This window comes from Cervus elaphus, chromosome 22 (genome assembly GCF_910594005.1).
Source record: "Cervus elaphus chromosome 22, mCerEla1.1, whole genome shotgun sequence".
Taxonomy (NCBI): domain Eukaryota; kingdom Metazoa; phylum Chordata; class Mammalia; order Artiodactyla; family Cervidae; genus Cervus; species Cervus elaphus.
Window position 1 is genome coordinate 12,503,326 of NC_057836.1, and position 27,729 is coordinate 12,531,054.

General features: G+C 51.8%; 1 protein-coding gene and 1 long non-coding RNA gene across 2 annotated transcripts in view; one reads left to right on the top strand and one right to left on the bottom strand.

Annotated features, from left to right (window-relative positions):
• Positions 1 to 27,003, top strand: part of NINJ2 (ninjurin 2) — a 74,141-nt gene extending 47,138 nt beyond the window's left edge. The window contains exons 2-4 of the mRNA XM_043881524.1: positions 25,326 to 25,557; positions 26,038 to 26,213; positions 26,636 to 27,003. Of these exons, the coding sequence (XP_043737459.1) occupies positions 25,326 to 25,557; positions 26,038 to 26,195 (390 nt within the window). The 3' untranslated portion in view covers positions 26,196 to 26,213; positions 26,636 to 27,003. The remainder of the gene's footprint in view (positions 1 to 25,325; positions 25,558 to 26,037; positions 26,214 to 26,635) is intronic.
• LOC122680303 lies at positions 1,613 to 23,942 on the bottom strand. Its single transcript, XR_006336675.1, has 3 exons — positions 23,287 to 23,942; positions 17,265 to 17,315; positions 1,613 to 1,782 (listed from the first exon to the last, which is right to left on the bottom strand). It is a non-coding gene; the product is annotated as an uncharacterized LOC122680303 (long non-coding RNA).
• Positions 27,004 to 27,729: the final 726 nt, after the last annotated feature.

Consider the following 27,729-nt stretch of genomic DNA (forward strand, 5'->3'; position numbering starts at 1 on the left):
CCTTTTCTCCGCTCCACCTTATTTTCTTACAGCTTCAGCTCCATGTCCAACAGAGCTTTGGCCACCTTGTCTGCATGTCTCTCGGAGGACCCCCTTCAAAGTAACTCCTGAGATTCACTGAGAATTTCAGACCTGGGGCTTTGAGGCCTGGTGGCAGCCAAGACTCAGGAGGCTGTAAAGTTGAAGCCCAGCGCCAAATTGCTACTGGGCGCCTCCCTACCCACTCAGAAACCAGGACGTGGGGGGCGAGAGGAGGGGAATAGAGAGCTGCCATGCTTCCCCACCCTGGCGGTATCCAGGGCTTCCAGCACCCAGCTCTGTGGAGGCAGGATCTGCCTGGCAGGAGGTTCAAGGGTCAGAGACATGATGTAAATAAAGCCTGGTGCAGCCTCGGTTCTCAGGAATGGCAGCTTGTGCTGTGCTATGACCCTTACCCTGTTCTCAGGGGCTGTGAGCCCCGTAAATTTCTGGGAGTCAGCTTTGTTATTCTCAGCACTTTGGGACTGGGTTTTTTTTGGGTTTTGTTTATAATCTTAAAATGCTTATTTTACAATATGACTACAAAGTAATACATCCTTTTATAGACTCTTTGAAACTTTCAGAAAAACAACACAAAATCAAAATAATCTATAATCTGACCACTCAGAAACAACCAGTTAACACTGTCATGTAGACTGTCCCATTATTTGCTCTGTGTGCACAACATGATAAATTACGCATCTTTTAACATCCTACTTTGTATCCTAATGAAATTATTTGAACACTAATCATGTCATCATAAATTTCAGGGATCTCCCTGGTGGTACAGTGGATAGGAATCTGCCTGCCAATGCAGGGGACACAGGTTTGATCCCTGGTCCAGGAAGATTCCACATGCCACGGAGCAACTAAAGCCCGTGAGCCACCAGGACTAAGCCCCTGTACCACGACTACTGAAACCCACACCCTAGAGCCCACGAGCCGTAACTACTGAGCCCGTGTGATGCAACTACAGAAGCATGTACCCCTTAAAGCCTGTGCTCTGCAACAAGAGAAGCCAGCAAGAAGCCTGGGCGCCACAACGAAGAGTAGCCCCACTCACCGCAGCCAGAGAGAGCCCACGCACAGCAAGGAAGCCTCAGCAGAGCCAAAAATAAACAAACAAATATTTTTTAAACCTATATTAAAAATAAATCTTACATAAAAGCATTTTAAATAATTAGCATTTAAAATGCTATTATCCCACAGTATGATTAGAGCGTAATGACTTAACCAATCCAATACTATTAGCTATGTCCAATTTTCACTATTATAGATAGTACCGTCATGAACACTCTTTTTTTTTTCTTTATGAACACTCTTAAAGCTAAATCCTTGCACACATTTCTGATTATTTTCCCAGGATGAATTCCTAAAATGGAACAACTACCCTCAAGCTTTTGAGACCCACTCATGAATGAACTGGGGAGGAAATATTTTTTATGTTTGTGTTTTATCTGTTTAATATTATCTCTTTTTCTACTTATAAAAGAGTATGTTCTCATCCAAAATTTTCCTTCAATGCAGAAATATGTATTAAAAAGGATTTACACTTTCCCTGAATTCTACCATCTAGAGATAATGCTATTAATCATTTGGTGTATATTAGGAGTACCTCATATGATGGGCTTCCCAGGTGGTGCAATAGTAAAGAATCCGTCTGCAATGCAGGAGACGCAGGAGACACGGGTTCAATTCCTAAGATGGGAAGATCCTCTGGAGAAGGAAATGGCAATCCACTTCAGTATTCTTGCCTGGAGAATCCTATGAACAGAGGAGCCTGGTGGGTTACAGTCCATGAGGTCGCAAAGAATCAGACACGACTGAGCACGCACACTTACACGCACGCGCGCACACGCACACACACACACACACACACAACATCAAGTGGTTGGACTCAATGGATAGCCAGGTTTTAAACGTCTCCCCACCTTTTTCCTCATTTCTCAGAAGCCCAGGCTGAGTCATGAGTGAGCTCCTTCTTTGAAGGTGGCCTGTGGCCAGGGCCGTACCGTTCACATGCCCCGCACAGCCCAGGCCAGGAAGGGGCAGCAGGACAGAGCAGAGGAGACATCCCCCAGTAAACACAGGCTCTGGCACCTGCCCCCGCAGCCGGGAGTGGTGGGGAGTGAGCCAAAGCCCCTAAGATGCAGCCAAGTCTGCAATCCTCCTTGGGCACACCAGAAGCAGGTCACTGGAAAGTACCCGTCTGCACGTAACCACACGCACACAGGGTTCACAGCTCCAGGCTCACACACAGGGTCAGTGCCAGGATTCTGTGCCCCAAGCTCCCTACCTCCACCTGCCACCCCTGCCATCCATCAACACGTTTTCGTTTCTCTGCGGAAAACTTATCTGCAGATGCTTGTGAAATGTGTTTATATATGAGAGATTAATTTGTCTCTGGAGGGGACCTCACACCTACACAGAAGAGCCCAGAGTCATAAAGAAAACCCAAATGGTGATCAGAAGAGGTCCCTTATGCTGGAAGGGTCATTACACTAGAGGGGCAGCCAGGCAAAGGCCTTGGGGCCCTCTGGCGTGTAACAGTCCAGTGGCCTGGCAGACCAGCCACACCCCAGCCCATCCTCACCTTCCAGAATTCCCTCCATGTCCTAAGCTGCTTCCTAGTGCTAACTACTCCTGGTGGCACAGTGGTAAAGAATCCACCTGCCAATGCAGGAGACACAAGAGACATAGGTTCAATCCCCTGGTCAGGAAGGTCCCCTGGAGGAGGAAATGGCAATCCACTCCAGTTTTCTTGCCTGGAGAATCCCATGGACAGAAGAATCCATCAGTCTAAAGTCCATGAGGTCTCAGAGTCAGACATGGTTGAGTTACTGAGCACACACACAGGCACAATTCCAACTAAGAAACCCCCTTCTTTGTCTTCAAAAATCCTACCTCCTCCATGACATCTTCTTGGCCACTGGCAGGAAGTGGGAATTCCACTTGGCCATATTTTGCAGACAATCGCAACTTATCACAAGTATAAAACATCTCCTTGGCTGTATGTAATATAATATGCACTGCTGTTATTCCTTGATGTGCCTGACCTATTTTCACTTGTTCACTCCTTGTAACTTCTAAGTCTGTCAATGTCAATATTCTCACGTGTTACCAAGTTTTCAGTATAACCCTTAGTATCCTGGTCAACCAAAAAGAAGCCTGTATGTAAGAGAACATCGATTCTAGAGTCACTGAGCACTTACTACGTGCCAGGTGCCGTTTTTTATGTCCTTGACGTGCATGAACCCATTTAGTCCTCTCAACAACCCTACCAGGAAGGGACTATTGTTACTTTTGTTTCACCTGCGAGGAAATCAGGCACAGAGGTTAACTGCCCCCCTCAAGGTCACACAGGTGGTAAAACCAGACAGTACTAGTGAGCTCACAGCCTCCAACTGCACTTTTTACCTGTGTATGTAAACCACTTTATTTTAGAAAACTGGGATCATAAATATACTTAAAAGGTGTTAAGTGTGTTTCTTTGTTCAGAATATAAATCTGTACTATTCGCCTTTTAAGAAGTGTTTCATGTGGCAGAAGTTTTAACATTTTGATATCTATTAGTCTTCTTCTTAGTGATTTCTGCCACTTGGTTTAATGTTTGGAAAATCTTTCCCCCTTACAGGGTCACTGTCTTGTCTTCTGGGTTTGTGGGTTTTTTTTAAAAATAATTTTAATTATTTTTGGCTGTGCTGAGTCTTCGTTGCTACACGGGCCTTTCTCTAGTTGTGGCGAGCAGGAGCCACTCTTTGTGGCGGGGCCTTCTCATTGCGGCCGCTTCTCTTGATGAAGAGTACAGGCTCAACAGTCACAGTTCCTGGGCTCTAGAGCACAGGCTCAGTGGTTGTAGTTCATGGGCTTGGTTGCTCTGAGGCATGTGGGATCTTCCCGGATCAGGGATCGAACCCATGTCTTCTCCTGCATTGGCAGTCGGATTCTTTACCACTGAGCCACCAGGGAAGCCCTTGTCTTTTGGTTTTATTGTTTCTTTTTTTATCTTTAGCAATTTGAGCTATTTGACATTTATTTCATTAATAGTATATCTCTTTTCCTGTGGTAAGTTTGTGATACTTCCTTAACATTAAATTTGGTTCTTATTTATACTAAGACCTGTTTCAAAGTTGACTGATCTGTTTATTTAATAGATGTTATTTTGTAGGGCAAGTCTTCCCTCTTCAGTCTTTTTTTTTTCTCTAAGTGTTCTTAGCAATCATGCCTTACTATTTTGCCCAATGAACAATAGGATTATTATATCAAGTTGCTTTGGCTGGTGGACATGTGGGTGGTTCCTCCATGTACAAGTTTTCACATGGACAAATGTTTTCATTTCTCTTGGGTGTATATCTAGGAGTGGAATTACTGGGTCATATGGTAACTCACTTCCCTCGTAGCTCAGTTGGTAAAGAATCTGCCTGCAATGCAGATTCCTGGGTCAGGAAGATCCCCTGGAGAAGGAAATGGCATCCCACTCCAGTAGTGTTGCCTGGAGAATCCCATGGACAGAGGAGTCTGGCAGGCTACAGTCCATGGGGTTGCAAGAGTTGGACACGATTTAGCAACAAGAGAGAGAATGGTTAACTCTCCAGGGGATCTTCCTGCCCCAGGGATCAAACCCATGTCTCTTGCATCTCCTGTATTGTTATTGCCTGGAAAATTCCAAGGACAGAGGAGCCTGGTAGGCTACATGTAGTCCATGGGATCTCAAAGAGCCAGACACGACTGAGCAACTGAACGCACATGGTAACTCTATGTTTAGCTTTTTGAAGAACTGCCAAGCAGCCCGAAGTGCTCCCACCATTTCACATCCCTGCCAGCAATGAGAGTTCCAGTTTCTGCACTTCCTCATCAACAGCTGGTATCTCAACCTTTTTTATTGCAGTCATTCTAGTGGGTGTGACGTGGTGTCTCATTGATTTGCAATGATAACTAATGATGACTATGTCAGCATCAAGTGCTTATCAACTGTTTGTGCAGCTTTTTAAGAAAATGGCCATGTTCAATTGGGTTTTCGTCTCATCTATTGGGTTAGAAGAGTTCTTTATATATTCTGGATATTAACCCTTTGTCAGATATATGGTTTATAAATATTTTCTCCCATTCTATTCTCTTTTCATTTTCCTGATGGTGTCATTTGAAACACAAAAGTTTTTTTTGTTTTTTTTTTTACTTTTTAACGATTCATCTATTATTTAGGCCATGCAGCAAGGCAAATGGAATCTAAGTTCCCTGACCAGGGATCAAATCCATTCTCCCCTGCAGTGGAATCGCAGAGTCCTAACTCCTGGACTACCAGCGAATTCTCAAAAGTTTTTAATTTCAACAAAATCCAATTAATTTTTCTATTATCATTTATGCTTTTGGTGTCATATCTAAAAAAACACTGTCTAACCCAAGGTCACAAAGATTTACTTCTATATTTTCTTCAAAGTGTTTTATAGTTTCAACTCTTTAATGTAGGTCTATATCCTATTTTGAGTTAATTTTTTGTACGATGTGAGACCAGGGCCCAACTTCAGCCATTTGCATAAAACTATCCCATTGAGATGCGCTCCAAGCATAAAGCACACACTGAATTCTAGAGACTTAGAATTACTAACATGCTTGAAGGAACCGAGTTGAAGATTCAAAGGCGAGAGGAAGAACAGAGACTACCAAAATAACCTGGAAAGATTAACAAATTGACAAAACAGCTTCTGGAAATGGTGGGAAAAGCACAAAAAGCTCACCCCTGACTCCCTCCAACAATGACAGCAATCATCATTGGTATTGATATCTCCAGTGTTGCTCCAAGGGCACTGCAATCGTTTTACACGTATCTTCCCTTTTCACTGGCACGTAGCCCAGTGAGGTGAGGACCAGTTTGTCTCCATCAGGGAACGCAGCTTGTCCACAGTCACCAGGCCGGCGAGCAGGAAAGCCAGGCTTAGACACCACTCAGTTCAAAGTCCACATTTTTATTCACTGCAGATTTTGGGGGGGCTTCCCTGGTGGCTCAGTGGTAAAGAATCTGCCTGCCAATGCAGGAGACACAGGTTTGATCCTTGGGTCGGGAAGATCCCCTGGAGTAGGAAAGGGCAACGCACTCCAGTATTCTTGCCTGGGAAATCCCATGAACAGAGGAGCGTGGTAGGCTACAGTCCATGGGGTTACAATAGAGTCAGACACGACTAACTTTCACTTCTCTTCATAGATTCTTGCAAGAATGCAACAAGAATGCAAATAAGAAAAGCATTTTCCTACAGCCTGACCTAAATTTTAGACAGTTGGAGGGATGAGCAGAGCTGAGAATGGAGGAGGGCTCTCTCTGCCCAAAACTGACAGCTTATGTCACAGACCACACCTGCGGTTAGCTGCTTTGCTCTGAAACCTCTCCTGTTACATTGAGGCCCAGACCCCGCCCCCCACCCCTGGCCTTCAGAGGCAGCTCCCACGAAGTCTGGCAGTGCGGGCAGCCCAGCTGCATGATAAGACAAGACAGGAGGAGCGACCGGGGAGAGAAGCCAGCCTGGTGACGCCCCACAGCTCCCTCAGTGACGTCCGTCCGCTGCAGACACCATCCCCCTAGGGGCTCAGGGCTCAGCCAGGAGGCCTCTGTTTAGGACCAGCTCCTGGAGCTCCAATAGTGCTGCCCTTCCAGAGACTTCTGCAATCAGAGGTGCCCGAGCCTTTGGCCAAGGCGGCAGACCAGCCAGCCTTCGGTCCTGGGCTGGAAGAGAGCAGGGGCCTCGCATCAGGAGGCTCAGCACTCTGGCTGGCCGACGTATACAACATGTATGAGGCAGGCGCTGTGAACGTGCGGGGCTATTTCTGCCCCAGCAGATTGCTGTCAGCAGGCAGGAGGTGAGGGGTGAGACTGCAGGGAGTTGTGAAATCTAGACACAATCCTGCTGGGACCTTGCTGAGGGCTGGGGGCCCTTCAGCCTGCAGGACCTAAAGCTGGCTCCGCTGTGGGTTCACAGAAGCCGTGGGAAGAAGAGACGCTCCCATGACCCTGATATCCAGACAGGAGCCAGAGCGCCAGGACCACCACACGACCCTCACAACCCAGATCGCGGTGCACTATTCGCCACCTGCTTGGAAGTGGTACTGCCCGTGGATACCCTGCTAAAGTGTAAGGATGTCACTTTGCCAAGGAAAATCTTCTTACCGCTCCCCAGGGCTCTCAGGATAAAGTCTAAGTTCCTTACGGGCCCTGCCCCATCTGCCCCACCCCCAACCCACCAGCCTCACCTCCCACCGTCGGGCCACCTCCAAGGACCCTTCAGTCCTGGGCTGAGCCCTCTGCTGCCTCTCTGAAGGCAGACTGCTTAGTAATCCTGGTTTGTCTAATTTAGCAGCTCAGTGACCACGGGTTCAGCTACTGAACCTCAGATTCACAGGTTTTTATGAGAATAAAATGAGTTAATGTATAGAAAGGGTCGGGCACAGCACTTCGCATGAAAAAACCGCTGTGAGGGCATATGCTGTTGTTACTATGATCACGTGCGCTCTTAGTCACTCAGCCGTGTTCAACTCTACTGTGATCCCGTGGACTGTAGCCCACCAGGGCTATCCATGGGATTCTGTCCATGGGATTCTCCAGGCAAGAATCCTGGAGTGGGTAGCCGTTCTTTCCTCCATGAGATCTTGCCAACCCAGGGACTGGATTCCCGTCTCCCTGCAGGTGGGTTCTTTACCAGCTGAGCCACCAGGGAAGCCCTGTTATTACAATTATTTGTATTCAAATAGGTTTATTTTTTGACTTCCCTGGTGGCTCAGACGGTAAAGCGTCTGCCTACAATGTGGGAGACCTGGGTTCAATCCCTGGATCGGGAAGATCCCCTAAAGAAGGAAATGGCAACCCACTCCAGTACTGTTGCCTGGAAAATCCCAGGGACAGAGGAACTTGGTAGGCTATAGTCCATGGACTCGTAAAGAGTCGGACATGACTGAGTGACTTCACTTTCACTTTTCAGGTTTACTTTTTACATGATCACATTCACTGATATGTTATGACCTCTGGATTTCACATTATGTATACAAAGGTTTTCCTCAGTCTGAGATTAGAAAAATATCCAGGGGGCTTGACAATTAAAGGAGTCTGTGGGAGAGTGAAAAAGTTGGCTTAAAACTCAACATTCAGAAAACTAAGATCATGGCATCTGGTCCCATCACTTCAAGGCAAATAGATGGGGAAACAATGGAAATGGTGACAGGCTTTATTTTCTTGGGCTCCAACATCACTGCAGATGGTGACTGCAGCCATGAAATTAAAAGATGCTTGCTCCTTTGAAGAAAAGCTATGACCTACCTGAAAGTGAAAAGTATTAGTCACTCAGTTGTGTCCACCTCTTTGTGATCCCATGGACTGTAGGCCACCAGGCTCCTCTGTCCTTGGAATTCTCTAGGCAAGAATACTGGAGTGGGTTGCCATTTCCTTCTCCAGGGGATCTTCCCAAGCCAGGGATCGAACACGGCTTTCCCACACTGCAGACAGACTCTTTACCCACTGAGCCACCAGGGAAGCCCCAGACAGCATATTAAAAAGCAGAGACATTACTTTGCCAACAAAGGTCCATCTAGTCAAAGCTGTGGTTTTCCCAATAGTCATGTATGGATGTGAGAGTTGGACTGCAAAGAAAGCTGAGCACTAAAGAATTGATGCTTTTGAACTGTGGTATTGGAGAAGACTCTTGAGAGTCCCTTGGACTGCAAGGAGATCCAACCAGTCCAGCCTAAAGGAGATCAGTTCTGAATATTCACTGTAAGGACTGATGCTGAAGCTGAAACTCCAATACTTTGGCCACCTGATGTGAAGAACTGACTCATTTGCAAAGCCCCTGATGCTGGGAAAGATTGAAGGTGGGAAGAGAAGGGGACAACAGAGAATGAGATGGTTGGATGGCATCACTGACTTGATGGACATAAGTTTGAGTAAGCTCTGGGAGTTGGTGACGAACAGGGAAGCCTGGCGTGCTGCAATCCATGGGGTCGTAAAGAGTTGGACATGACTGAACGACTGAACTGAACTGAACTGTGGGGAGTCCATTGCCGTACAGATCACCCCTCTCCAGCCCTCCCTCACTGTGCTCCTTCTAAGTGAATTCAAGATGTTTTTAAAGGGGAGGCCTGCCTGTGTCTATTGTGTGCAAGGGCCAGGGAAGGAAGAACGCATGGCCCTTTGGGAAATGGATGACAAGTAGCTATTGTTTCCTGTCTGAAGCCATGGGGCCTAGGCAGGTCACCCTGCTTCATAAACTACAATGAGTCCCCTACACACGAACCTTCAGGCTGTGAACTTTCAAACATGCGAACGTGCGTTCACACGTCCAATCACATAAGTTAGTTCACATGTCTGGCGTACCTTTCAACATCCTGTCCTGTAAGATCAAAAGTGTTTATTTTTGCGTTTGTTTTTTATGTAGTTTTTGTGTGAGAAGTATTATAAACCTATTACAGGACAGCCTCCTGTGTTAGCTGGGTATCTAGGATCACTTTTTTGAACTTAACAAACACGCTCTTGGAGGAGAACGGGCGCGTTCAGGGTGTTATGGCCATGGAACACTCTTGGAATGGGACTCGTTCCTATGTCAGGAACTTACTGTAAACAGCTTTGTTTGTCTGTAATTTGTTGACCCTGAAGGAGTTCACGGTCCAATGAGAGAACAGACCAGTCAGCAGACCAAAGGTATCATCAAAGGCCTCCAGGGGGGGTGGGGGCCAACATCCTTGCTGGGAGGAGGTTCAGTGGGTGGTGGCGAGTCGGGGTACAGAGAACATTCTCAACGCAGGGACAGAAAGTGCCATCCTGATTCCACAAACACTTGCCAGCGTCTCCTGCCACCTCTGCCCACGGGCCCCAGGGCGCAGCGCTGGGAGGAGGTAGAGAGGTGGAGACCAGCCAGAGGCCAGGGCAGGGAGCTGGACCAAGGCAGCAAACCCAGCTTCTCTCCCAGTTCCAGGACTAAACTAGTCAGATGGTCTCTAGGAAGTGACTTCACTGCTCTGCGTTCATTGCCCATCCTTACAACACAGCCTCAGCTTGTGTCCTGAGGCGGCTGTGCAAATTCTATTCGATCACACATGTGCAAACATTCTGCCCTGTACAAGGTAAATATTTGATGCCCTTGGGCACTTTCTGCTGCTAATTGGAGACTGGAGTTGTTTCTGCCTGGGGGCCGTGTATGGGTTCAGCCTGGCTGCTTTCCCTAGGGCTCAGGTCTGAAGCGGGGGCAGCACCACAGGGACCCAGACCCCCATGTGTACACCCGCTCCTGTGTCCTGAGTCTCCACTCCTGGTTCTCCCAGTCTTGTTGTTGACCCACATTAGGCCTCTCCTCCGGCACCTTTAACCAGACACAGCAGGGCTCCTTCCCCCACAGGAAGGGCCCAGGCTCCGCCCCCGACAGGTTTTAGCAGCAGGACTATCTTTGGCTCAGGGCTCTCTCCTTCCCCGTCTGTTCTACTGTCTGCTCAAATTAAGGGTGAAAGGGTATGAGCCTAAGGGTGAAAAGGTCATGAGCCTCTTCCACCCAGATCTCAACTCCTCTCCACACCACTAGAGCCCCGTGAGCAGCGTCCTCCAGTGGGCAGCAGTGGTTTCTTCAGCCCTGGAGAGTCTGGAGGCCTGAAGACCACTGCCGAGGGCAGCCCCCACCTCCCGCCCCCACAGTCCAGGGCAGAGGGCTCCTTTAGGGGAAGGGCGCTTGGCAGGGCATTTGTAAAACCTGAGTTCTGGTTTCAGTGTTGGCGAGTCGTGTGACCTTGGACAGTCCCCCTGGCCTCTCCGGTCCTCAGTTTCTTCATTAGAAAGACGAGAGGGTGGGGCATAGGGCTGAAACAGATGCCCTGTTGGCAGACAGAAGTGTGCATCTTTTGAGGCCTTAACGTGAGGCCAGCACTTCCCTCAGAAGCATCTCTTGCCATGTCCACCCTTGAAGGCGTGTGTGCTTGTGTTCTTTGCTGCTCCCCAGTCCGGGCGCTTGGGAAGGGGGCCTGGTGCCTCCAGCTTTGTGGGCACCATTAGAGAAGAGAACACATCCCTAACCACCAACAGGAAGGGTTAAGTACAGAACCAGATCTGGTCGGGTTAGCTCGCCTCTGGAGCCCAACCTTAACCCGAGATGCTGTGAAGAGTTGCTGGGCTTCCCAAGGCTGGTGGTCCTCCCAATGAAAGAAATCCCTCAGCCTTTTCCCTGCACTTGCGAGCAGGCTGGGCATGGCAGCCCACTCCAGTACTCTTGCCTGGAGAATCCCATGGACAGAGGAGCCTGGTGGGCTACAGTCCATAGGGTCGCAAAGAGCTGGACACGACTGAAGTGACTTAGCACGCACGCAGGTGAGCAGGCTGGGCTGGCTTCAAGGGGCTGCTCAAAAGGGCCCCCCTTGATAAAAAAAAGAAAGGCCCTGTGCTTGGCTGAAGGCCATTGCCATCTTGAAATTCTTAATACATTTTGTACCAGGGGTCCCTCGGGGTTACATGAACACCACTTAAACAGTCCACTAGCCTCTCCCCCAGGAAGCCGTTTCCCAAGGCAGGGCTCTGTGACCCCTCCAGACAAAGGACATTCTGGAGGACTCTTCTCGTCCTTCATGATCCAACGGAGACAACCTTTAAGTCCACAAGAGTCCTCCAGGCTCCCCAGAGGGGTGGTCCCCTGCTTTCCCGCTTCGTTCCTCTCTCCCACCTGGCGCCCACCCCCCTCTGTAACCCGGCCCAGGCTCCCTACCTCCAGGCCACGCCCTCTGTACTCTGACTTCCTCAAAACAGAGAGATGCTCGATACACTTGTTGACCGAGGAAAGCAAACAGAGCTATCTTCTCAGGACAGGGCACAGGGCACTGCACACAGTGGGCGCTCAACCAGTGCTGCTGACTCACGCGCCGAGCAGGCTGGGGCACCCCACTCCATGGCCGTGCCCATCCTCAACCAGGGCGTCACACAAACCGGACCGTCATTCTCTCCCCTTCCAACCTGGTGAGGATGGGTAACCCTAGGGCGGCAGAGCTGATATATGGGGTTTCCTCGTGCAGAGTTGGAAGACTTAGTCCCTCCCCATACCTGGGGTCCCAGTTCCTAAATGCCCTGCAGGAAGGAGTGTTAAGAACCCCCAACACTGGAACTTCCCCGGTGTCCAGCCAGTGGCTAAGACTCCCAGTGCCAGGGCCCCGGGTTCTATCCCTGTTCAGGGAACTAGATCCCGCATGCTGCAATGAAGGTCAAAGATCCTGAGTGCCCCAACTAAGACCCAACACAGCCAAATAAATAAATAAAAATAAATATTAAGATAAGAACCCCCAACACTTGCAAAGCCCTTTAAAGCTTGCAACCTGCTTTCATTAACTTTCTCCTCAAACTGTCCTTTGGTGGTTTAGATGCTAAGTCGTGTCCAACTCTTGTGACCCCACGGACTGTAGCCTGCCAGGCTCCTCTGTCCATGGGATTCTCCAGGCAATACTGAAGTGGGTTGCCATTTCTTTCTCCAGGGGATCTTCCCAATCCAGGAATCAAACCCACCTTTCCTGCACTTCAGGTGTTTCTTTACCAACTGAGCCACCAGGGAAGCCCAAACTGTCCTTTTAAGTCAAGTTCAGTTCAGTTCAGTTCAATTCGGTCGCTCAGTCACATCTGACTCTTTGCAACCCCATGAACCGCAGGACACCAGGCCTCCCTGTCCATCACCAACTCCCAGAGTCCACCCAAACCCATGTCCATTGAGTTGGTGTTGCCATCCAACCATCTCATCCTCTGTCGTCCCCTTCTCCTCCCACCCTCAATCTTTCCCACCATCAGGATCATTTCCAATGACTCAGCTCTTCGAATCAGGTGGCCAAAGTATTGGAGTTTCAGCTTCAACATCAGTCCTTCCAATGAACACCCAGGACTGATTTCCTTTAGGATGGACTGGTTGGATCTCCTTGCAGTCCAAGGGACTCTCAAGAGTCTTCTCCAACACCACAGTTCAAAAGCATCGATTCTTCAGCGCTCAGCTTTCTTTATAGTCCAACTCTCACATCCATACATGACCATTGGAAAAATTATAGCCTTGACTAGATGGACCTTTGTTGGCAAAGAAATGTCTCTGCTTTTTAATATGCTATCTAGGTTGGTCATAACTTTCCTTCCAAGGAGTAAGTCAAGACAAACACTTAAATTTCAACTGTGGGGTTGTTGTTCTAACATTTTTCTCTTTTACTGCGTGTGTTCCTTGAGGAAGAACTTGGAAATACAGACAGAACCCAAAGAATATCTCAGTCTGAGAGCCCAGCAATGATGCTGTTAACATTTCAGTCCAAATCTCATGAGATTCATCTCCACACATGAAATATACCTTTCAAAACAGGATGACACTGTCACTGCTTTGTCGTCTTATTACTCCCAGTTGTATAGGAGGTTAACAGAGGTCACTGGTCCCGCAGATGCTGGGGGCAATGCTGGAGCCTGACTCCGGTGTACTGACTCTGAGGCCGGTGTCCTTATCTCTGAACCCAGCTGCTCCTAAGACTCCAAAGGGGCAGGAACGGAGCCCCAGCGAAGAAGGGTTTGCTCTGACTGGGCTTGGGGAAAAGACCCTGAAACCGCCCCGGTGTCCCACAGCTCAGCACAGGCCGCTCAGAGCTCCCACCTCCACACATCTGGACTTTGCCCGGCAGTAAACAGCTCCAGGGATACGGGGTCAGCTGTCAGGTGGGGCCCAGAGGGAGCGGGTGCCCGGTGGCAGGCACTGGCCCCAGAGGGCAGCTGGAGATCTGTTTGGTGGCCTCAGAGGGCTCATCTCTTTGTATTTTTAGAAAAAGTGAGGGCACAGCAGTGACCCAGCAACCGCCTCACGGCCTGCACATCACCCTGGGCAGTGGAAAGGGGCTTGAAGCCTGGGTCCCGGCTGGTGGTGAAGGGCAGGACCAGTCGCCCGCCTGCCTTTCCTCCCTCCTTCCTTCCATTCTCCCTCCTTTCCTCAGCACACACTACTGGCCAGATACTCAGCTGGGCACTAGAGGCAAGATTTACTCAGGGCTCTGGTCTTCCACTGTGGTCCATGGGGCCACAGAGTCGGACACGACTGAAGCGGCTTAGCATACACACACACTGGCCTTCCACGAAGGTGGTAAAAGGACAAGAGCTGACCAGAGGCTTACAGAACTTCCCAACGCAGGTTCAATCCCTGGTCAGGGAAACAAGATCCCACATATTGTGGAGTGACTCAGCCTGAGTGCCACAACTAAAGAGCCTGCAAGCTGCAGCTGAGACCCAAGACAACCAATAAATATTAAAAAAAAAAAAAAAAAAGAGGGGCATGTTTTCCTCATCGGCAGTAAGAGTCTCTGTAAAAATAAATAAATAACGTTAACAGCAGGAACTCCGGCATCAGACAGTTCTTATTGTTGATCAGTCACTAAGTTGTGTCCGAATCTGTGCAACCCCATGGTCTGCAGCACACCAGGCCCCTCTATGCTTCACTGTCTCCAAGAATTTGTTCAAACTCATGTCCATTGAGTCGGCAATGCTATCCAACCATCTCCTCTCCTGTAACCCTCTTCTCCTCCTGCTCTCAGTCTTTTCCAGCATCAGGGTCTTTTCCAATGAGTTAGCTCTTTGCATCAGGTGGCCAAAGTACTGGAGCTTCAGCTTCAGCATCAGTCCTTCCAATGAATATTCAGGGTTGATTTCCTCTAGGATTCACTGGTTTGATCTCCTTGCTGTCCAAGGGACTCTTAAGAGTCTTCTCCAGCACCAGAGTTCTTCAGCACTCAGGCTTCCTTAGGGTCCAACTCTCATATCCATACATGACTACTGGAAAAACCGTAGCTTTGACTATACAGACCTTTGTAGGCAAAATGATATCTCAGCTTTTTAATACGCTGTACAGCTTTGTCATAGCTTTCCTTCCAAGAAGCCAGCATCTTTTAATTTTGTGGCTGCAGTCACCAACTGCAGTGATTTGGGAGCCCAAGAAAATAAAATCTGTCACTGCTTCCACTTTTTCCAGACAGACCAGGGTTCAAATCTCGACTCCCCTGTCTCTAGCTGTGTGACCTCAGGCAAGTTGCTTAATTTCTCTAAACCTGCATGTCCCCTCTTAAGGTCTATGAGAAGGAATTGAGATAACACATAAACATGCTTAGAAGAGGGCCTGGAATGTGATAAGAGCTGGAGAAATGCAGTTATGGAAAGAGAGGCTGAACATGTTAAGTGTTCTGGAGCTCGGGCTGTCCCGCATGGGCAGTGACCCCAGTGGGTCATTCCCGAGGAGCCCGGGGGGTTGGGTGAGGACGGGCCTGGGGCTTCCATGGCCCCTTAGCCGAGGGTTTGACCAAGTTCAGCAGTGGCTCACTCTTTTAATCACACACTAGCTCCTCACAACAAAGGAGCTGAAGGGCTGGCATCCTCTCGTTTTGCCAAAGAGGAGGCCGGGAAGCAGAGGGTCTCGCGAGCTGCCTGAGGTCACCGGAGGAAGAGATGGCAGCCCTGGCTCCAAGTGCAGAACCGCCCATCCCCTGACCTTCATCTCTTTCAGACCCTGGCCCACGACACCAGAGCCTCTGCTCAGGCTGCAGGAGCTGGGGCCGGGAGCTGTGATCCTAAGGAGGGAAGATGGCTCAGCTCTGCTGGGCCTGGAGGGAGAGCTGATGATTCCTGGGGCTGGGGCAGTTAGGCGCTGGGCCCAAGGGGGCATATGACTCAGAGATGGCTGATTTTTTTTTTTTTTTCTTTTTTTACTCTTTGGCCACACTGTGCAGCCTCTAAGGGATCTTAGTTTCCCTGACCCCTGATGGAACCCTCGCTCCCTGCAGTGGAAGCATAGAGTCTTAACGGCTGGACCACCAGAGAAGTCCCAGGGCTGGCTGACCTTGAGGGCCGTGTGCACTGGCTTTGATTCATGGGCACCCAGTGCCCACTCTCTGGGTCTCACCCGCCTGGAGTGGCAGCTGGGTACAGCAGTGAGAACAATAGCATCTCCTGCCCTGCGCCTGCCTGTCCGGGGCCGGCACCAGGCACAGTTCACCCCAGAGACAGAGGACACACACACACTCACACACACACACACAGAGGCTGTGAAGTCATACCAGGGCCGCGTCAGGAGTGGACACGCCCGTGGAAGATGACCACCTCCTGTCCCCGTGGAGAGCTCCATGTGGGAGGTCCAGGGAGCGCTGCTCGGTGGTCCTGCCTCCTCAGCCCCTTCTGAATGAACACAGGGGTGACAGAGCCCTCATTCTGTCATTCAGCGCGCTGGGCTAGGTGCTGATTTCTGGGACACAGCAGTGAGCAAGACAGATAAGTCCTTGTTCCCGTGAAGCTTATCTACTGGGGTGGGACTAAAAGGCCCTGCTATCTCCCTTTCTGCTTCCCCCTTTAGGCACTTGATTCTCTGTTAAACCTTGTTATGTTAGGGGATGCGGGGAGCAGGGGTATATGGGAGAGGCAGGGATCTCTGGACATGCCAGGGAGCTGAGGACATGTTGGATCTTGGCAGGCTCTGCTTATGGCTGGGTGGGGTGGGAAATTCACCACCTTCCCTTTTCCCATCTCTGTGTCAGATATGATCTCCCGATGAGGTCTGCTCCCCTGGATGGCGGCCAGGGACTGTCGGCACTGCCCTCGCGGCTTCTAACTGCCTGAGGTTCCAAGGAAATAATTCTCACCTTCTGCAAACGTATCATCCAGTGGGAAGGGAAAAATTAAGGTGCACCATCATGTGGAATGTTGATATCTTGCTTTATGACTTTTTAAAATTGGAGGATAGCAGCTTTACAATGTTGTGTTGGTTTCTGCTGTACAACATGAATTAGCCACATTGAAGCCACGTGAAGCCCATATATATATACAGGTGGTTTATAATGGCTTCCCAGGTGGTGCTAGTGGTGAAGAATCCACCTGCCAATGCAGGAGATACAAGAGGCGTGGGTTCGACCCCTGGGTTGGGAAGATCCCTCTGGAGAAGGAAATGGCAACCCACTCCAGGGTTCTTGCCTGGAGAATCCCATGGAAAGAGGAGCCTGGTGGGCTACAGTCCATGGGGTCAAAGAGTCGGACACAACTGAGGGATTGAGCACACACACTCACACAAATATATGTATGTAAATATATCTCCCCTCCCTCCTGAGCCTTCATCCCCCTTCCCATCACTCTAGGTGAAGTAAGTCAGAAAGAGAAAAACAAATACTGTATATTAATGCACATATATGGAATCTACAAAATGGTACTGATGAACCTACTTGCTTTATGATTAATTGTTCTGAGAGTTGTTTTCTCTTACCTGTGTGCCGTCGCCCATCTGGACTCACGTTCCACCACAAAATCTAAGGTTCTACAAAACCAAGAAAGGTTCTGTAAACGTTTGAGTGAAGGCATGAAGACAGTCTGAGGGTGATCAGGTCAGGCTTTATAAACAGGGTGGGCAGCACCTGGCACTGGGAACTGGGGTTGGTTGTCTGTGCTGCCAGCTGGAGCCAAACGCAGGGTTGGGTTCACTCCCTGTTCCGTGAGAAGAGCTGGGAAGATTCCCTCTGCATCCTTCAGACTAGGGTACACCTCTGAGGGGTTTCCAGGGACTAAAGACTATAATGGGCTTCCCAGGTGGCTCAATGGTAAAGAACCCATCTGCCAATGCAGGAGACGCAAGTGACGTGGGTTCAAACCCTAAATCTGGAAGATCCCCTGGAGGAGGGCTTGACAACCTACTCCAGTATTCTTGCCTGGAAAAGTCCATGGACAGAGGACCTGGTGGACCACAGTCCATACAGTCACAAAGAGTCAGACAGGACTGAGCGACCGAGCATGCATGCAAAGACTATAGTGGTTAAGGACACAGGCTCCAGAGCCTGTCTGGGTTCAAATCCCAACTCTTAAGATCAACAGCTGGGTGATCCCAGGGCAAAAAGTACTGAACTGTTCTGAGCCTCACCCATCTCGTCTCTAAAATGGGTGTTGTTAAAAGAATTCACGGACAGTCAACGGAAGGAAGGGTCTAGCATAGAGCTTAGACGGTGGCAGGCATGTGAAGCGCCAGCTTCAGTGTGGTAGCGTGGAGTAGATGGATGGCACTCACACTTTAGCCGTGTTGGAATCCCCTGGAGGCTTGTGAAAACACAGATGGCTGGGTTCCAGCCTGCATTTCTGACTCAGAAGGTCTAGGGTGGTGTCTGAGAATCTGCGTTTCCAACAAGTGCCCAGGTGCTGCTGCTTCAGGGACCACACTTTCAGAACCACAGATGTGTAACAGAAAAGAGAATTCAGGTGTAGGGTTCTGGAGCTAGGACTGTCCCTTATTACCTGGTGACTTTGGGCAGCTAATCTCTGAGCCTCAATATCTTCACGTGTAAAACGAGTCTGTTAATACCCACTTCACAAGAATTCCCTAGCAGTCCAGTGATTAGGACTCCGGGCTTTCATTGCCAAGGGCCCAAATCCAATCCCTGGTCAGGGAACTAAGATCCTGCAAGTCGCTTGGTGTGGCCAAAAAAAAGAGAAAAACCCACTTCATGGGGGTCATGCCCGGTATACGGCATTCTCAGTATTCGGTTATCATTGTTTAAATTCTGGCCAGCGTGTTGGTCCTAGAAGGATGGGGCAGGGTTACCATGAGCAGAGGTGGGTCAGGCGGGCTTGGGGAATGCTGCCAAGAACGCCAAAGCCGGGAGCAAAGTGCTGGTCTCGAAGCCCCAGAGCAATGTGCTTATTCGGAAAGAACTCCTGCTGCATTTCTTTGGAAGTATCTGTGTGGCAAATCCACACAGAACCTTGGCAGGGTGGGGGAGTAATTTGGCTGCACTAGGTCTGAGCTGCGGCACGTGAGATCTGGTCCCCCGGCCAAGGATCGAACCCCGGCCCCCTGCATTGGGAACTCCGAGCCATACCCACTGAAGCGCTGAAGCGCTAGGAAGTCCCTCTAACCCCCTTTTGTCAGAGAGTCAGCTCACCTCAGCGGGATCAGCCGCCCTCCGGCCTGGCCGCGCGGTGCGCTGCCGCCCCCTGGCGGACGAGGAGGCGCTGCACACACTCCCGGGGCGGCTTCTCAGCGGCCCGAGTCCGGAGTGCCGGCAGCAAGGCCAGCGGGCACCTGGGGGAGGGCTGGCGCCTCGCAAGGCTGCGCCCCCGGCCTGAGAGGAGACTTCTGGACCAGTTGGGTGTTATTACGGGAACAGCCCGCGGACACCCCACCCGCGGTGGATTACAGACTGTTGACTTTTAAGGGCGAGACCCACTGTGCTTGGCACAGCAAGGCAGCAGGCTGAGTGCCGGCCCCAGACGCAGGCCTCGGGGCTCTAGGCCTGTGCGGGCTTTGGCCTGAAGGCCAGTGGCAGCGGCCAGCCTGAGTCATTGGTTCCCGGAGGCCAGGAAAAAGGGCTGCCCCTGGGCCAGGGGCTTCAGTTTGATATTCACTGTCCAAGCACCATGCCCCTCACCCAGCAGTTCTTGGGTCTGCAACACCACCTTCAGAGATCCCTTCTTTTTTTGCCTTTTCTGGAAAAATTCCTTGAAGTAAATCCTTCATATAAAAAAGATCAATGCTGTCATCATTTATTGTGCATTTAATGTGGGCAAGCCACTGAGCCGGGCACCCAGGAACATGGAAGATGCATTTCCCCCAGGAAAGCAAGCACTGGAGGGGCCTGTTGGAGAAGAGGGTCTAAGAAGGGAGGGCTGACCTGGGGGTGGGGTTGGGGGGTGGGCACCGGGAAGAAAAGCCTTCAGTCCTGGAGGGAGCAGAGCTGGCGGAAGGGTGGGGTGTGTTCAGGCTCCGTGAGTCATGTGGTATGGCCCAGGAGGGAGGGTGAGTCTCGGCCCCTCCCGGGAGGGAGGGCTGAAGAGGGAGGTGGGAGCCAGTCAGGCAGGGGGTAGGGGGGGGAGTCGGGTCTGCACAGCAGGGAACCCAGGGTAGGTGGGCTTGTCTGAGAACCCCCCACCCTGAAAGAGGCTCCCCTGGGTGAAGAGAAAGTTTTCCGATGGGATGGGCGTGTGTGAGTGTTAAGTGTTCTGACTCTTGGCAACCCTAGTGACCTCACAGACTGGAGCCCGCCAGGCTCCTCTGTCCACGGGCTTTGGCAGCGATACTGGAGTGGGTTGCCATGCCCTCCTCCAGGGGATCTTCCCCATCCAGGGATCGAACCCACGTCTCTTACATCTCCTGCATTGGCAGGTGGGTTCTTTACCCCTAGTGCCACCTGGGAAGCCCCCCTTGGGTGCGGAACCATTACAAAGATGGGTGTGAGGGGCTGCTGAGATGACAAAAGGGAATCTTGAAGTGTGGGCGGGGCCTGGCCAAGTCAGAACCCAGCACTCAGATGCCTCTCCGCCCACAGGTGGGAGTGTGGGCCTGTGTGGGAGGGACTTCCCTCTCATCTCCTTGCTCTAAGGCTTCAGTCTTCAAAGCACATTCACCCAGGTTATCTCACTGATCTTTTGGATAGCCCTCTGAGCTAACCAGGGCCTATTTTCCCCATTTTACATATGGAGAAGCTGGGGCCTGGGTGAGACAGAATTATAAATTCTGCTTTATATTAATTATTGGCCTCCTGGGGTCCATACTTCTTTTTCTGAAAATAATGTATTTACTTTTGGTTGTGCTGGGTCTCCAGTTACATTGAGCAGGGGGCTACTCTTTGTTGTGGTGAGCGGACTTTTCATTGCAGTGGCTTCTCTTGTTATGGAGCACAGGCTCTAGGCTCACAGGCTTCAAGAGTTGTGGTCCACGAGCTTCAGTTGCTCCAAAGCAGATAGAATCTTCCAGATTTGGGATGGAACCCATGTCCCCTGGGTTGGCAGGCAGATTCTTATCCACTGTACCACCAGGGAAGTCTTGCATACTGTGTTTTAATTTTTGCTGTTGTTTTATGATAGCTCAAACACTCAGAGGGATCAAAACCCAAAACATCCAGATGAAAGTTTTGTCAACCCTATTCTCCCAGCTGCCCGGGTCACCTCTTAGCAGTGTGAACTCTAGCCTTTTGATTATGGGTGTTGGGCCCTTTCTGCAGGGGCTCAGGACACAGCCGTGCTGTGACCAGGGGAGCCCAAGGCAAGTGTCGCCCCTGGAGGGGTATTATACCTCCCCTGAGTAAGTGTACATTCGGTCTTCTTTCATCTGAAGCCACATGAGTCTATCTTTAGATCCTAAACTCCTTGGAGGCTGGGAGTCTATCTTCTGGGAGGCTGAAGTGTAGGAGTTACAATTACAGACTCTGGCAAATAGAGAACTGGCGTAAAGCCTGTGTTGCCAAACCTTGAACAAGTTACCTAGGCTCTCGGAGACCCTCCGTTTCTTTCAACTACAATAATCATAGGTTCAATCCCTGGGTGGGGAAGATACCCTGGAGAAGGAAATGGCAACCCACTCCAGTATTCTTGTCTGGAGAATCCCATGGACAAAGGAGCCTGGCAGGCTACAGTCCATGGGGTCGCAGAGTCAGACACGACTGAGCGACTGACAGACCAACCAACCTAAGGGTGCCCTGACCAACTGCACTGGACTGTGTGAGGAATGGGTAAGATGACTCATGTCCTGTGTTTAGCTGAGTCAGGCACAAGGTCCGTAATCTGTAAGAGGAAACTGTGTCATCCCCAGTTCCGGGGCCTACTGTGCATGCCCACAGTAGGACAGACCCGGGCACCTTTTCACACTTAACCCTGACAGAGGCTGAGGGCTCACGGGTGATAGGGTCTACATGGGGGCTCATAGTTAAGATGGCTCATTATGTTGACCTTGCAAACAAAGAATAAATCACAGTGATCCTTGAGATTGACCAAATTGCCCAAATGGCAGACTGTTATCTTGCTGGTGCCTATATTCTCAAAGCTTCGAGACCACCAGATTCCAGACCTCCGGCTACATGACCATCCCTTCAGAGAATTTTTCATTGGCGGGGTATAAGAAGGACTCTGTCAGAAAGGGAGGACGCTGGTTCTCCTTAAGAGTCAGTCACCCTCTCTTTTCCCTCTAATGATTTTCCCTTTTCTTGCCTGACTGCCCGGATTGCTTTTTTCTGCACTCGCCTTACAGCACCTCATTAAAGGTGAGCTGGCATAGTAGGTCGCCCCAATCCACACACCTGAAGGAATCACTCTTCCTGGGCTAGGATCCGCCTTTCCCTTTTTTGAAACCAGCCTGGCTCTTTGCCATCTCCTGCCAGGTGGCTTTTCTGGGTAGTCAGGCATCTTGAGGCCAACAGCCCACGGCTCCTCTGGGCCTGTTGTGTCTGATGCCCTGTGTTATAGCTGATCCACAAGGAAACTGCCATGTGGCTTTTCTCAGGGTCGACTGACTCAATGGAGGGTCGTCCCTGCCCCGGAGCTGCCTAGAGTGAGTGACTCAGGGCCTCTGACCCTGACCTGGTGCCCAGCCACCTGAACTCTGCCTCTTGGAGGGTAAATCCCCGGCCCCTGAGACTCCACTCAGAGAAGGGACTTCCCTGCACCTAGACCGCCCTGGCTTGGAAGGGACACAAGAAATCATCTATCCTGTACACTGTGCATTATTATTTTATCAAGGCTTTAGGGACAGTTCAGTTCAGTCACTCAGTTGTGTCCGACTCTTTGCGACCCCATGGACTGTAGCCTGCCAGGCTCCTCTGTCCATGGGATTCTCTAGGCAAGAATACTGGAGTAGACTGCCATTTCCTTCGCCAGGGGATCTTCCCAACCCAGGAATCGAACCCAGGTCTCCTGCATTGCAGGCAAATTGTTTACCAACTGAGCTACGAGGGAAGCCCACCCAGGTACTGGGTCAATAAACAACTGCAAAACTGTGTTTACTTTTCTACTCAATAAGGCTTCCTTTCCTATCCAACCCAAGTTTCCTCAAGAAACAAAAATACAGGCCAGCAAGGATTAAGGGATAAATAACCGTCTGGAGGAACAATGGAGCAGTCCACGGTTTCAAGGGTTGGAACCCACACCAGCCTGGGGAGCTGGACTTGGCGAGCGGGCTGGGGACAGGGCAGTCTGAAACGGACCGAGGGCAGGGCGAGGAAGAGTGCGCGTCCGGCTGTGCCCGCCGGCGGCGGCGGCGGCGTGGGGCGCCCGCGACCCGGGGCGGGGTCTAACCACCCCCGCTCTCCACACCCACGTGCCCTTGCCGCCGAGAACGCCGAGCCCCCACTTCGTGTCCGCAGAACCGGCCTGGGTGCTCAGACGGCGCGGTGGGCAGGCTGGGGGCCGCGCATCTCTAAGGAGGACCCCGGGGTCTGGGGGGCCTGTCTGGAGGGACAGTGCGGGCGCGAGGGCGGAGGTGAGGGGGGCTGAGACAGACGCTGAGGGGCCGGGTTCCCGGTGATACAGACCTCAGATGGGAAAAACGAGACTCGGAGAACTCTTTCCGTCTCACTCGGACGCCTCCCGAATGGCTTTTGCCGCCCCCACCCCCGGTTGTGGGTGTGGAAACTGAGCCCCAAAGTGGGAGGTCCAGAGCCGGGGCAGGGGGCGCGCAGAGCGCCTAGGCCCCGGCCCCCGCTCAGAGGAGCCAGACAAATACAGGGGCCACAAATACAGCCTGCGCCCACCGCGCCGCCTCCTCAGACTCCTAGGTGCAGGAGGGGCAAGGAGGGGCCAGGCCGGGCGGGGGGGGCGCGGGCGCGGGCGCGAGCAGAGGAACTGAAGTGACTCAGGCCGGTGCGCGCAGGCCGGGCCTTTGTTCCCGCGACGCCCGGCCTTAAAGGACCAGCGCCCGGGGCAGGCGCGCGCCCTGCGGCCGTCCCCGCCCACCGGCCGCTGGGCGGGGCGGGGGAGGGGGGAAGGGGTCGCTCCTGGGCTCCCGGCTGTCAACAAAAGGGGGGCATCCATCAGGATTCGGGGGTTCATCCAATCGGATCCTCAGGCCATAGGGAGGGCACCCTCTGGTCATTTCAGCCATCCCTCTGCCTCAGGGCAAGGCTGCATCTAAACCGTCCAGAGGAATTTAAGAAAACCCTTCCCCCGCTTTGGGGGATTCCCCAGTGGTTCAGAGAGTAAAGCATCTGCCCGCAATGCGGGAGACCCGGGTCCAGTCCCTGGGTCGGGAAGATCCCCTGGAGAAGGAAATGGCCACCCACCCCAGTACTCTTTTACTCCTGGAAAATCCCACGGGTGGAGAAGCCTGGTACATGGGGTCACAAAGAGTTGGACATGACTGTCACGGGGACCCCTTTCTAGGCAGCGCCTCCCTGGGTCTCTCAGCCTTCTGTCCTCTAACCATAGTCCCTATCCTGCAGGGTGACCGGCCCACCCAAGTCAGCATTGGGTCATTTCTACCCCCTGTTTCACACCTTTGGTGGGTTTTAGGTCAGCCGAGGCAGACCTGTGAACCGGCTCCCATCCTAGCCTCCGTGGGTCCAGGTATCACACCAACCCTGCCTTGTCAGTGGATTCCTCCCGGAGAAACACCAACCTGTACCCTCCCCCCCAGCGCCCCCACCCCTGCTGCCCAAACTGCTTCTGACCGAGCGCCACCACGTGGACAGGGGGCAACGGTGCCCTGCAGGACCAGAACCTTTCAACGTGTCTCCTCTGCTCTGGGCCCTCATTAGGCCATGCATCCATCCCCAGCGCCATCCTAAATGAATCGCCTCAAAACGCACTCCAGTTCTTTTGAGTGACTGCAGGTTGCCTGCAGCATTCAGTTTGCCCCCTGACCCCACAGCCCTGCTTGTGACCCTCTCTTTCAGAGTAAGTGGCTTCCTGAGAATAAAACTTCATCTTAATATTTCAAAAGCAAATCAGATGTAAATTTCGCATCAATAAATTCTAGCTAAAAAGTAATAACAAACAAATGAAGAGCTTTTGACAGGCCTGCATTGCTGTGTGCATACATGCGTGCTCACAGACCTGTATATATGATGGGCCAGGTATGACAACTGGGGTGTGTGCCCCAGCAGGGCTGCGGCTCCAGGGGTCCCCACGAGGTCGAGTTGGAGCAGGACCCACTAGCACGCAGCTCCCATTCCATCTGTGGCACTCTGCACCCCGCCTTGGGTCCCACATCGTTCTGGGAGGAAAGATGCCTTTTCCTTTCCCACCCAGCCTCAGAACTCCTCGTCCTGTCTTCTGTGACCCTCTCCTCTCAGGGGAAAACTGAGGTGGTGAAAGTGGTAAAGAACCCACCTGCCAATGCAGAAGACTCAGGTTCAATCCCTGGGTTGAGAAGATCCCCTAGAGGAGGGATTAGCAACTCCACTCCAGTATTCTTGCCTGGAGAATCCCATGGACAGAGGATCCAGGGGGGCTTAAGTCCATGGGGTCACAAAGAGTCAGACACAACTGAAGCGACTTAGCACACCCCTTCCCAGCCTCTCAACCACTTCCCTTCTGGAGCCTTCCCGGTAAGCCTGTATTTTGTCCTCAACAGCCTGGGAGCCCCAGCCCAGGGAGGAACCGACCCATCAACCTGAACCGTTATGCCACCAAGAAGAGCCTGGCGGAGAGCTTGCTGGACATGGCACTCTTCATGTCCAACACTGCACAGCTGAAAGTGGTGCTAGATCAGGGTCCGTCCTCCCATCACTACTCCGCCCTCGTCACCCTCCTTAGCATCTCTCTGCTCCTGCAGGCGGTCATCGGAATCCTCCTCGTGGTCATGGGTGAGGGGCCTGGGTCTGGAGCTGGCCTCGGGGGGTGGGTGGGAAGGAAAGTCCCGAATGCCTCCCTGCCACAGTCATACACTCACCTGCTGTCAGCCCTTCAAGTGCCCAAGTAACAATGACACGGTGCGGGCAGGCACCCTGACCTACCTCCTGGCATCCCGTCTAGTAGCCAGTACAATGCCTGGTAAATGACTGCTCAAACTCGTAGCAGCATTCCTTAGAGCGTGCATTCCCCACTCTGAGAAGACCCAGTGTAAGTTTCCAAAGTCGGCTCTATTGAGTACTGACCCCACATGGGTGTGGGTGGCGTGGACACCCCACTTGGTCAGTGAGGGAGAAGGCATTTCAACACACTGGCCACCCACCAACTCCTGATCTCTGAGGGGCTGTGGTGGGGGAAGCTCCAGGCTGTCCCCACCTGGACGGGCTGTCCCCCCACCCCCCAGGCCCTCATTTGCTTCTCCCTCTTCTCCACAGCTGGACTGAACCTTAATGAGGTAGAAAGGCAGTGGCGACTCAATCAGCTCAACAATGCGGCCACCGCCTTGATCTTTATCACTGTCATCATCAACATCCTCATCACGGCCTTCGGGGCACAAAACACTGGGCTCCTGGCTGCCGGGACCGCTCTCTGAACACGGCCTGGAGCCCAGGTGAGGGAAGATGGGAGGTGCCCAGGTGGCCCTTCTCACCTCTGTGGGTTTGGGCTGAGAGAGATGCTTGCTAGGCAGAAGGGGAAGAGTGTAGACCTGGGACAGGGATGAGGTCCTGGAGCGGAGCGTGGGCTGGGACTCACCAAAGTCCTCTGTGCTCTGTCCTCCTAGGCTGAGCTTCTCTGCAGCCCGGGAGGGTGGAGGCTGCGGTTAGTGGGGGAAGAGGGAGACTCGGGTGTTCTTGACAGAGTCAACAGGACCACAGGGAGCCGGCCGGCAGCACAGAGCCACAGGCCCTGCTTCAGGTTCGCATCCGAACCCGCAGCTGCACCCTGGGAAGGCGCCAGGGGGATTGTATGACACTTGGGCCTGAGGTGCTGGTCTGGCCTGGCCTTCTCTTCATTTCTTTGCTTCCCCTACAGGTGCTGGGCCTGGAACTGCTTCCTTCTCTCCACCTTGGTCTGCCAGGCTGAAGGGCACAGCGTACAGCTTCAGGGAGAGCTCCTAGACTTGGAGGGCAGTGTAGACATCCCTGCTTACTACCCTCGGCACCGGAACAAAGACGGGCTCTTCTCCGGGCTTAAGTGGAGTCATCTCGGCCTGGAGTCCTGAGCTCAGACTCCAGTACCACCCACCTGTCTCCTGGGCCTTGGCGTGCCTACGGAAGGCTGTCTGCCCAGCTTAAGGACTCTGCTTCTGACCCCACCCTGTTCCTTCCCTCTGCTCCAGCCTGTTTTCTCTTTTCTGTAGGATGGAATGATTTCTCTCCATAAAGCTTTCTGCAGATCCACCGTGAGTCAATATTTGTGTCTTTGATTGTGAAGGTTCAAGCACCCGGGAGGGCGGCTGGCTGTCTCCATCTGTGTCTTGGAAATGGCTCAAAGGAGCAACCCCAAGCCTGGAGGGGGAAAAGGCTTTTAAGTCACTCCCTATCCTCTGGGTTCTGCTCTGAGTCAAGTTTCCCTGCCTAGGATAATTACCATCTGCTGCATTAGCAGCAGACTAGTCCGCTCTGTATGCTTTTTGAGAACCTCCAATTGGCTGCTCCTGGGCTTCGATGGTGGCTCCGACAGTAAAGAATCTGCCTGCAATGCAGGGGACCAGGGTTCTATCCCTGGGTCAGGAAGATCCCCTGGAGAAGGGCATGGCAACCCACTCCAGGATTCTTACCTGGAGAATCCCATGGACAGAGGAGCCTGGCGGGCTACAGTCCATGGGGCCACAAAGGGTTGGACATAACTGAGTGACTAACAACAAATTGGCCACCCCAGCTTTCACAGCAGCACCCTGTCTTGGGCATGTACTTAAGGAAAGAAACTAATTTCATTCTCTGCCTAGATCAGATATGACCAGGATGGTACCTTTGTACTGTAATGCATCAACAGGGCACGCCCAGCTCAAACACAGATACTTTTCGATTGTCTGCTCTCTTAGAATAAGCCACACCTCAGCTCCTCATCCAACCTTCCTGTGTCCACCAGCGTTTCTCAACTGAAAGCTCCAACCCGCATGAATC